The sequence below is a fragment of the Oncorhynchus clarkii genome, chromosome 20 (genome assembly GCF_045791955.1).
Source record: "Oncorhynchus clarkii lewisi isolate Uvic-CL-2024 chromosome 20, UVic_Ocla_1.0, whole genome shotgun sequence".
Taxonomy (NCBI): Eukaryota; Metazoa; Chordata; class Actinopteri; order Salmoniformes; family Salmonidae; genus Oncorhynchus; species Oncorhynchus clarkii.
This window is the reverse complement of record NC_092166.1, coordinates 80,174,755-80,186,330: the sequence shown is the minus strand read 5'-3', so window position 1 is coordinate 80,186,330 and position 11,576 is coordinate 80,174,755. Positions and strand designations below refer to the sequence as shown.

Genomic DNA, 11,576 nt, shown 5'->3' with positions numbered 1-11,576 from the left:
AGCCACTCTTGCACTGTCTTGGCTGTGCGCTTAGGGTCGTTGTCCTATTGGAAGGTAAACCTTCACCCCAGTCTGAGGTCCTGAGTGCTCTGGTGCACGTTTTCAATAAGGATCGCTGTACTTTGCTCTATTCGTCTTTGCCTCAACCCGGACTAGTTTCCCAGTCCCTGCCGCTGAAAAACATCCCCACAGCATGTTGCTGCAACCACCATGCTTCACTGTAGGGATGGTGCCAGGTTTCCTCCAGACGTAACGCTTGGCATTCAGGCCAAAGGTTTCAATCTTGGTTTCATCAGACCAGAGAATCGCGTTTCTCATGGTCTGAGGGTCTTTAGGTGTCTTTTGGCAAACTCCAGGCAGGCTGTCATGTGCCTTCCATACCATAAAGGCCTGATTGGTGGAGTGCTGCAGAGATGGTTGTCCTTCTGAAAGGTTCTCCCATCTCCACAGAGGAACTCTGGATCTCTGTCAGTGAACAACGGTTTCTTGGTAACCTCACTGACCAAGGTCCTTCTCCCCCGATTGCTTAGTTTGGCCGGGCGGCCAGCTCTAGGAAGAGTCTTGGTGGTTCTAAACTTCTTCCATTTAAGAAAGATGGAGGCCACTGTGTTCTTGGAGACCAGCAATGCTGAAAAAAATGTTTTGGTACCCTTCCCCAGATCTATAACTCCAGATGTGGTTAACAGTTTGTTGAAAATCTAAGCATCTAGAGACCATCTATAAGGGACTATCTACAGTGAGTGTACAAAACATTAGGAACACCTTCCTAATATTGTGTTGCCCTCAGAACAGCCTCAATTCGCCAGGCATGGAATAAAATATATTTAAAGCGTCCACAGGAATGCTGGCCCATGTTAACTCCAATGCTTCCCACAGTTGTGTCGAGTTGGCTGGATGTCCTTTGTATGGTGGACTATTCTTGATACACACAGAAACTGTTGAGCTTGAAAAACCCAGCAGCATTGCAGTTCTCGACACACTCAAACCGGTGTACCTGGTACCTGCTACCATACCACGTTCAAAGGCACTTACATTTTTTGTCTTGCCCTTTCACCCTCAATGGCAGACATACACAATCCATGTCTCAAGACATCTTTAACCCATCTCCCCCCCTTCATCTAAACTGATTGAACTGATTGAATTGGGTTTAACAGCCTTCACCTGGATTCATCTGGTAAGTCATGTCATGTTCCTAATATTTTGCACAGTCAGTGTATAGCAGACTATTTAAATAAAATGGGACCTACTGTGCTGTACTAGACTCCATAGAGACATGCAGTGTCCAGACCACCATCCAGGAAGTAACACCAAATATGCAAAGTGGAGGCCCTGCATGTATGATAGGTAGTACAGAGGAGGCTTAGGGTGGGAGGCTTAGGGTGGGAGGCTACTTGTAAGAGGGGAGGCTTAGGGTGGGTGACTGCTTTTAACTAGCACTACTTCTACTAAAGATGGGAGGCTTAGGGTGGGTGATTACTTTTAACTAGCACTACCTCTACTAAAGATGGGAGGCTTAGGGTGGGTGACTACTTGTAAGAGGGGATGCTTAGGGTGGGAGGCTACTTGTAAGAGGGGAGGTTTAGGGTGGGTGACTACTTTTAACTAGCACTACCTCTACTAAAGAGGGGAGGCTTAGGGTGGGTGACTACTTTTAACTAGCACTACTTCTACTAAAGATGGAAGTGGGAACACAAAGTAATTTATCGTGACAATAGTAGCTAAGATTTTTTTTGAGCATTTAAGTGAAGGTTTAGACCCATTTATAATGAGTTGTTTCATCCACCAACACTTCTGTGATGCCCAAGTATCTATAACTACTTTATTGCAATAGAGTAATTTAATGAGCCTATAGCTAGGTTTCTATCCAATTGGCGACAGCTTTTCACGTGAATATTTTTAAACTCCTCATAAAAACATGAACATTTTCCCATCACCAATGCATTTCTATCAAACCGACTAGTCTGTGTGTGATGACATACTGACACAGTGCTGGCTAGACTACATTATGAGATTATTATGGATGAGAGATTATTTTAATTATTCAAAATGGCAGCCAAGCATCGATCATCATTTCACCAGAATAGGACCCTCGCTATTTATTGGAAAGTAGCATGAAGCTCATCACCGTGCCCTTTCACCAACCCATTAAATCACAACTTATTTAATCTGTAGCCTGATAAACTGCCTTCCCGATTCGTGAGAGGACCACACAACATATCATTACAAATACAACAGAGTTCTGAACTGAATAAATATTTATTCTGCTTTTCTTCTATAGTAGAAAGTCAACGTACATTTGAGGTCATTTTTCAACATTACAACTGTTTTGGTATCCCCCCCCCCCCCCCCCCCCAAAATCATGCACAGCAATAATTCTCTGTACATCACTCAGATTGATCTTTACAACAAAACATTTGCATTGTTGCAAAAACTAAATGACAAATAGAAGAATCATATACAGTATATATATATATATATATATTATACAGTGCATTCTGAAAGTATTCATACCCATTGACTTTTTCCACATTTTGTTACGTTACAGCCTTGTTCTACAATTAATTTAATTCATGTTTTTTCCCAAAAAAATCTACACACAATACCCCATAATGACAAAGCGAAACCCGATTTTTAGAAGCCACACCTCAGTAAAAGGTATGACAGCCCGCTTGGAGTTTGCCAAAGGGCACTTAAAGGACTCTGACTATGAGAAACAAGATTCTCTGGTCTGATGAAACCAAGATTGAACTCGTTGGCCTAAATGCCAAGCGTCATGTCTGGAGGAAACCTAGCACCATCCCTACGGTGAAGCATGGTGGTGGCAGCAACATACTGTGGGGATGTTTTTAGGGACTGGAAGACTAGTCAGTATTGAAGGAAAGATGAACGGAGCAAAGTACAGAGAGATCTTTGATGAAAACCTGCTCTAGAGCGCTCAGGACCTCAGACTGGGGCGAAGGTTCACTTCCAACAGGACAACGACCCTAAGCACACCACCAAGACAACTTAAGAGTGGCTTCGGGACATGTCTCTAAACGTCCTTTAGTGACCCAGCCTGAGCCCGGATTTGAACCTGATCGAACATCTTTGGAAAGACCTGAAAATAGCTGTGTATCGACGCTCCCCATTCAACCTGACAGAGGTTGAGAGGATCTGCAGAGAAGAATGGGAGAAAGTCCCTAAATACAGGTGTGCCTTGTAGCGCCAAGAAGACTCGATGCTGTACTCACTGCCAAAGGTGCATCAACAAAGTACTGAGTAAAGGGCCAAGATACTTACGTAAATGTTTTTTTTTTTTTTTAACATAAATTATTACTATAAAAACCTGATTTTGTAACGTCACAAAATGTGGAAATGTCAATGGATCTAAATACTCTCCGAAGGCACTGTATGTATGCATGCAGGTATGTATGTATGTACAGTGCAAAAGTATTCATCCCCTTTGTTTTTTTTCCATATTTGGTTACATTACAATGTGTCATTTAAATGGACTTCTACATAACACAAAATAGTCCAAATTGGTGAAGTACATTTTATTTATTATTTTTTTTAATCGGGAAAAAAAACGGAAAAGATGTATGAAGTCTTTGCTATGAAAAAGTAATAATAAAAATATCATAAAAAGTAAAACATGGTGGTGCATATGTATTCACCCCTTAAAGAAGACCTGGTGCAACCAATTACCTTCAGGAGTCACATAATTAGTTACATAAAGTCCACCTGTGTGCAATTTAAGTGTCACATGATCTGTCACATGATCTCAGTATATATACACCTGTTCTGATAGGCCCTAGAGTCTGCAACACCACTAAGCAAGCGGCATAATGAAGACCAAGGAGCTCTCCAAACAGGTCAGGGACAAAGTTGTGGAGAAGTACAGATCAGGGTTGGGTTAAAAAAACATATCAGACATTTTGAACATCCCAAGGGGCACCATTAAATCCATTCTTAAAAAATATGGCATCACAATAAACCTGCCAAGATCAAAACTCACAGATCAGGCAAGGAGGGCATTAATCAGAGAGGCAACAAAGAGACCAAAGATAACCCTGAAGGAGCAAAGCTCCACAGCGAAGATTGGAGTATATGTCCATAGGACCTCTTTAAGCCGTACACTCCAAAGAGCTGGGCTTTACAGAAGAGTGGCCAGGAAAAAAAGCCATTGCTTAAAGAAAACAATAAGCAAACATGTTTGGTGTTCGCCAAAAGGTATGTGGGAGACTCCCCAAACATATGGAAGAAGGTACTCTGGTCAGATGAGACTAAAATTTAGCTTTTTCGCCATCAAGGAAAATGCTATGTCTGGCGCAAACCCAACACTTCTCATTTTTACAACATTAACAATGTCTACACTGTTTTTCTGATCAATTTGATACAATTTTAAATGGATGAAAATGTTTTGCTTTTCTTTCAAAAATAAGGACATTTCTAATCGACCCCAAACCTTTGAACGTTAATGTATATCAAACAAATGCCCCCCCACAGAGTGGTCATGCTCTCTCTCTTCAGATGTGGCAGTCTGAATACTCCAACCGTGGCCTTTTTCTAGAGGAGAAAGAAGCATTGGCAGCTTCTGGTCGTAGTAACTCGTTTGAGAACGCTTTTGTCTCTACATTTAACACAGACAGAGAAGGGGGTCGGCAAAGCTAGGGGAAGAGAGGAGTTTGGTCACACGCACAAACAGAGAGACGGTGCGGGAAAGAGACAGCAAAGAAGACACCATTTTGTTTGAATGAGTTTTGGGCTGTAAATGTCACTTATTCTTCTCTTTGGAAAGTTGTAATAATTGGGTCAATCTAATAGGATTTAAAGGGAGATTCAAAGATGGAATTTCTGATTTAGACAGGACCAGTTATTGACGAACATATAGACAAGCAGACAGACTAGCATCTTTCTTTATTCAGCACACAGAAATAACAGACATGTTTTATCCTGCCTCACATATCATGCTTTTTCCCCCATTCCCTTTATTTTAATACAAAGACTAAAAGTACAAGAAGGCTGAATGAAGTCACAATAACAAATCAACTCCTGTCCTTTTTTTCCGAGGTCGCACAGTTGTTCATTTCATATGTGCTGCAAATATATATATGTCACAATAGCAAGAGTTACAGTACATGTGACAAAATGCTATTTATTACAACGCTCTAAATGGCTATTGATCCAATTATTGCCATAATTTGCAGTTGTGCTGTTGGCATCCATTAGTTCACTCCAACATTTCTGTATACAGTATATGTGTGCAGATCAGAATGACCAATTATTTCTGTGATATATGGTAATTACGCAACGGTTAGATTGAATGGTTTATAGCTAGCAAACAGTTATTAATGTTAGTCACAACTCATCTTCCTATTGTATGCACAGCAAGAGAGGCACGGTGTAGTCACAATTATGGCATCCGGGCAGCACTGATTGGAGGGGATGAGAACAGAGGCTGTTGCTTTGGCAACATGGTTTCCACACCATGAAATGTAGCACCTTTGTTGTGAGATGGCCGAGGTGCACAGGCTATCAGTCGTTTCTTCTTTCATGCATGAATACCTGAACAGTAATCCTACTCAGAGCCTCGCAACTCTTTCTTTCAGGGACGGTTGTTTTCTCCGTTCAGCCTTGTGTATATTTATATTAAAAAGACAAACAAACAAAAAAAAGATATTCAGAAATCCACAAGCATTTGATTATCAGAGTAAAAGTCTTTCACACAGCCTGTCAGGTGACCTCTGACATCATAAAACATGACTCTGTGGCTAATAATAACAACAACAACATGTTTACAGAGAACGTCACAAATCATACAGAGTATTGGGTCTTTAAGGTGCGTTTTGATCCGCTGATAATCAATAGAGATATACTAAATCATATATTTTACTTTGTGGTACATTAATGTACAGTACACATTCATGGTCATCCATTCATTGGGCGGAAGCCCCCCAATAAGTTATAATAATGAGAAAAAAAACTAAAACATTTACATTTATTTAAGTTATTTCACTACGTGTGATACATACCCCTGTCATTTGAAGAGGAACGTTAAGACGTTATCAGAAGAACCTCACAGTCTATAAAGTAACGTTATTCTCTTACGGATAAGAAGACCCAGTATAGTTTTAACTTGACATTTGTTTTGATAATTCATCATCATCTGTACATGACTAAAACAATCCCCTTTGGATTACCATTTTGATTTACAATGATATTATAAATACTTCAACCTTCAATCTGGTGTAGAATGTTAAAGATTTTTATTTTCAATTATTTTTTACTATTTTATTATATATGTTTACAGAGGAATAAATCCCCATTGAATAGAAAATACATATACATGCATGAAAGACAAGCAAAAGATTTTCCTTATTTTCATCCTCAGTCCATCATTCCAATGATTTGGATGGTGCCAGGATGGTGTCGGTCCAATTGGCCTGGGAACTTCCCAGTAGTGTGAAAGTACCAGGTGAGAGAGGCAGGAAGGAACGGAAGATAGAGGATAGACAATTCCTTGGTGGAATTGGGGGGGGGGGTTAGACAAGGCTTTCCCTTGGTGGAATTGGGGGGGGGGGGGGGGTAGACTGGTAAGCGCCGGAGGAGAGGGGAATGTTGTGGTGGGTTAGAGAGAGGAGGGGTGAGGGTTAGAGGGACTGGTGAGGAGGGCGGATGATGAGGGATTGCAGAGGTGCCTGGCAGTCAGTAAGTCTTATTGCAGCAGCAGCAAGCCGAGTCTGTGTCTGTCTGTCTGTCAGTCCCTTCTCACACTGTCGAAATCAATTTCGTAACTGTTCCCCCTTCAGAACTGTGGAACAAAGAGAAGGAGAAGCGTCCAGGTATCTACAGTATATAGGCACTCAGAGAAACAACAGTGTCGCAACACAACCACAGCCAAAAAACACTCGGCCAATCAACAGGCATTTAGTTTGGCCAATTTTGGCGCAGGGTCCCATGTTGCTGCCTCCGTCTGAACAATCCTTTCATTCATTCATGATGAGTATTTGAATATCATAGTATTTCATACAGTTAAGATAACCCTTTCCCCAGATATATAAAAAAGGAGAAGAGCGTAAAATGCTAATTACATGTCTTCAATCTAATTTCTCTGATATGCTACAACAAATGAACTGACGGCCTTTTCACATTCAACGTTTACTGCAGACCTGAGTTCAAATAGCATAGAAAACACCTGCTATATGGACCCAGGTCTAGTGTACTGTAGCCTATATACATGGACACAGAGCATGGTGTGGGCAGCAGCGCAGAAGGGATAGTAACAATAAGTAGCTAGGAGGGGAGTGTTCAAGCCTGAGGCTTTTCCCCAAAATCAAATGTACAAATGACACGTAGCAATAAAAAGCAAAAAGCAACAAATATGTTTCAAAGTAATAGGATAAAACACTGAGGAAAGATATTTATTTGACCACCTAGGAACGGTATAAGGTGATTCCCATTGGTCCAACATTGGGTTTTTGGGCAAACCAACCTTTCTGTCCCACATGTCACATAATCATGATAATATCATAGCTATGTCTCGTCATCAAATAAATAAATACATAAAAATCAGGGGGAAAAAAACAGAAACACAGAAAAATAAACCATTAAAATGATATGGCAATTAACACAACAAAAACCTGATATGTCCTTGTTTGTAGTTCGATAGTTTGTTGGAACTCCTATCAGGGGAATACTTAAGGACACTAATTACTTGTAGTGTTTGCTAGTCCATGAAATCATATCCAATCTATCTAGTCTGGTGCCACCCGTCCAAACCTTATCAATTCAGTATCACAACTGAGTATTTTTTTTATCTATAGAGAAAAAAGAAGTGTGCCTTACCTCTTAGGAAAACATTGCTCATACTGTTCAAGTCCTTGCTGTGGAGACAAAGAAAAAACAAACACTTTTCAGTCATCAAGTCATTGGCACTTTTGTGTCACACTAGAAAGTTGAGAATACATGATAAATAGTACTGCTTGATTGGTAATCCAAAACTGTATCAATTGAATTGCTGGAGATATTGTCAGTAGTAGTTTGTGATCGTGTCTGGCTTTTGATTCAGCTTCAGAGTGTTTAATAGTCACATGTACAGGGTTGCAGGTGTGATTGCAGGGTACAGTGTTTTAATAGTCACATGTACAGGGTTGCAGGTGTGATTGCAGGGTACAGTGTTTTAATAGTCACATGTACAGGGTTGCAGGTGTGATTGCAGGGTACAGTGTTTTAATAGTCACATGTACAGGGTTGCAGGTGTGACTGCAGGGTACAGTGTTTTAATAGTCACATGTACAGGGTTGCAGGTGTGACTGCAGGGTACAGTGTTTTAATAGTCACATGTACAGGGTTGCAGGTGTGACTGCAGGGTACAGTGTTTTAATAGTCACATGTACAGGGTTGCAGGTGTGATTGCAGGGTACAGTGAAAATCTTAGGCGCCGAGCTCCAAACAACAAGGAAAATGTTAAAAATATATAGCACTATATATACACATAACTGTAGTAGTGACAATTAAATACTGTAAAATGTCCATTGGGATGGTTGAGGGGTAATTGGTATTTTATTAGGATCCCCATTAGCTGTTGCAAAAGTAGCAGCTACTCTTTCTGTGGTCCACAGGAAACAGGAAACAGGAAACAATACAGAACTAATAAGACAAGAACAACTCAGGGACCGAACTACATTAAATCTAAAAATGGCACACACTTACCCCGCCAGAACACACATAATATCTAGGTCAAGGCGAGGCGATGTACCGTGAGACGTTGTTTTATCTGTTTTTTGAAACCAGGTTTGCTGTTCATTTGAGTAACATGAGATGGAAGGGAATTCCATACAATAATGACCATTTTTTATTTTACCTTTATTTAACTAGGCAAGTCAGTTAAGAACAAATTCTTATTTACAATGACGGGCTAGGAACAGTGGGTTAACTGCCTTGTTCAGGGTCAGAACGACACATTTGTACCTTGTCAGCTCGGGGGTTTGAACTTGCAACCTTCCGGTTACTAGTCCAACGCTCTAACCACTAGGCTACCCTGCCGCCCCTATAATACTGGACTGGAAAAAGATCCCTGGTGGCATGTTCTGGCGGGGTAAGTGACCATATAGGGGGAGCAGCAGTCAGACTAAATGACCATAGGGGGAGCAGCAGTCAGACTAAATGACCATATAGGGGGAGCAGCAGTCAGACTAAATGACCATAGGGGGAGCAGCAGTCAGACTAAATGACCATAGGGGGAGCAGCAGTCAGACTAAATGACCATAGGTGGAGCAGCGGTCAGACTAAATTACCATAGGGGGAGCAGCAGTCAGACTAAATTACCATAGGGGGAGCAGCAGTCAGACTAAATGACCATAGGTGGAGCAGCGGTCAGACTAAATGACCATAGGGGGAGCAGCAGTTTTATGCCAAGAGTCATGGGTTAGATTCCTGCTGGGGCCACTTCAGAAAAATGTATGCACACATGACAATAAGTAGCTTTGGATAAAAGTGTCTTCTAAATTGCAGTTTTATTTATACCTTAATAGAAAGTTACTGAAGTAAAAGTGAAAGTCACCCAGTAAAATACTACTTGAGTAAAAGTCTAAAAGTATTTGGTTTTAAATATACTTAAGTATCAAAAGTAAATGTATAAATCATTTAAAATATTATATATTAAGCAAACCAGACGACAACATGTTCCTGTTTTGAAATGTATTGATAGCCAGGGTCACACTCCAACACACATTATTTACAAAAGATGCATGGGTGTTTAGGAAGTCCACCAGGTCAGACGCAGAAGGGACGACCACGCGTTCTCTTGATAAGTGCTTGAGTTTGTGAATGCTTAACAGGACAGGAAAATAGCCAATGTAACGACTACTTCAGGGAAAATGTACGGACTAAAAAGCAGGAATGTAGTGAAATAAAAGTACAAGTTCTCAAAAATATAAATAGTATAGTAATGTACAGATACCCCCCCCCCAAAAAAACACTTAAGTAGTACTTTAAAGTATTTTTACTTAAGTACTTTACACCACTGCTAAATTGCTTATATAATTATTATATGATCAGTCATTGAAGTGTTGACAGTTGCCAAACAAATATGAGCCAGTAGAGGGCGCCAGCTGAACACAGCAGTACAACCATTGAGTGACACAAACGGTCTGTTCTAACTCTACTTTTTTCTATCCCTGGAATAATCTGAAGGGGAAAACAAGACCAAGAAGTTATGTGACAATCTGAGTAATTAGAGACTATTATCATGCCCACATACAGTACCTCTCCACCTCCCGCCTCCTCCTTCCCAAGCCCTGCAAAGGGCTGTGCTAAAAGGGTTTTGGTGTTACATAATGCAGCACAGCCCCCGCTCTCGCCTCAGCGACAATGTATGTGTGTGCAGGTCTCCAGTCAGCTGGGCTAGTCCCGTTATCAGCTGGCTAGTCCCGTTATCAGCTGGGCTAGTCCCGTTATCAGCTGGGCTACTCCCGTTATCAGCTGGGCTACTCCCGTTATCAGCTGGGCTAGTCCCGTTATCAGCTGGGCTAGTCCCGTTATCAGCTGGGCTAGTCCCGTTATCAGCTGGGCTAGTCCCGTTATCAGCTGGGCTAGTCCCGTTATCAGCTGGGCTAGTCCCGTTGTCAGCTGGCCTAGTCCCGTTATCAGCTGGCCTAGTCCCGTTATCAGCTGGCCTAGTCCCGTTATCAGCTGGCCTAGTCCCGTTATCAGCTGGGCTACTCCCGTTATCAGTTGGACTACTCCCGTTATCAGCTGGGCTACTCCGTTATCAGCTGGGCTACTCCCGTTATCAGCTGGGCTACTCCCGTTATCAGCTGGGCTACTCCCGTTATCAGCTGGGCTAGTCCCGTTATCAGCTGGGCTAGTCCCGTTATCAGCTGGGCTAGTCCCGTTATCAGCTGGGCTAGTCCCGTTATCAGCAGTCTCAAGTCAGCTGGGCTACTCCTGTTATCAGCTGGGCTACTCCTGTTATCAGCTGGGCTACTCCTGTTATCAGCAGGGCTACTCCTGTTATCAGCAGGGCTACTCCTGTTATCAGCAGGGCTACTCCTGTTATCAGCAGGGCTACTCCTGTTATCAGCAGGGCTACTCCTGTTATCAGCAGTCTCCAGTCACAATCACTTTCCTCAGTACTAGAAGCAGCAGAGCGGCAAGCAGCCTTCTCTAATCTGGGCTCTGTCGTCTCTGCGTGGCCCGTCACAAAACACAGACACACAGACTCAGAAAAACACTACACACACACACACACACACACACACACACACACACACACACACTCAGACAAACACACACATACTTAGTGTGTGAGGCAGAGGGGAACTGATCCCCTGTTTATGTAAGTTAATGGGCCAGAACGTTGTGGGAAAGCTGTGTTGAGTGCCAACGGGTACCTAAACACACAGCCTGTCACACTGATGGTTTACTGCACAAGGGACTTAAGTCACATGTGTTGATTGATTCCTCCTATATACAGTGGGGCAAGAAAGTATTTAGTCACCAATTGTGCAAGTTCTCCCACTTAAAAATATGAGAGAGGCCTGTAATTTTCATCATAGGTACACTTCAACTATGACAGACAAAATGAGAGAAAAAAA

At 41.9% G+C, this 11,576-nt stretch overlaps 1 protein-coding gene across 2 annotated transcripts in view; it reads right to left on the bottom strand.

The window, feature by feature from the left end:
* Positions 1 to 4,884: 4,884 nt before the first annotated feature.
* The window catches only part of LOC139375717 (BAR/IMD domain-containing adapter protein 2-like), a 112,619-nt gene continuing 105,927 nt past the window's right edge, over positions 4,885 to 11,576 (bottom strand). For both annotated transcript variants that reach the window (XM_071117527.1, XM_071117528.1), the window contains 2 exons: positions 7,825 to 7,862; positions 4,885 to 6,790 (listed from right to left, as the gene is read on the bottom strand). In XM_071117527.1, coding sequence (XP_070973628.1) covers positions 6,748 to 6,790; positions 7,825 to 7,862 — 81 coding nt within the window. In that variant the 3' untranslated portion in view covers positions 4,885 to 6,747. The remainder of the gene's footprint in view (positions 6,791 to 7,824; positions 7,863 to 11,576) is intronic.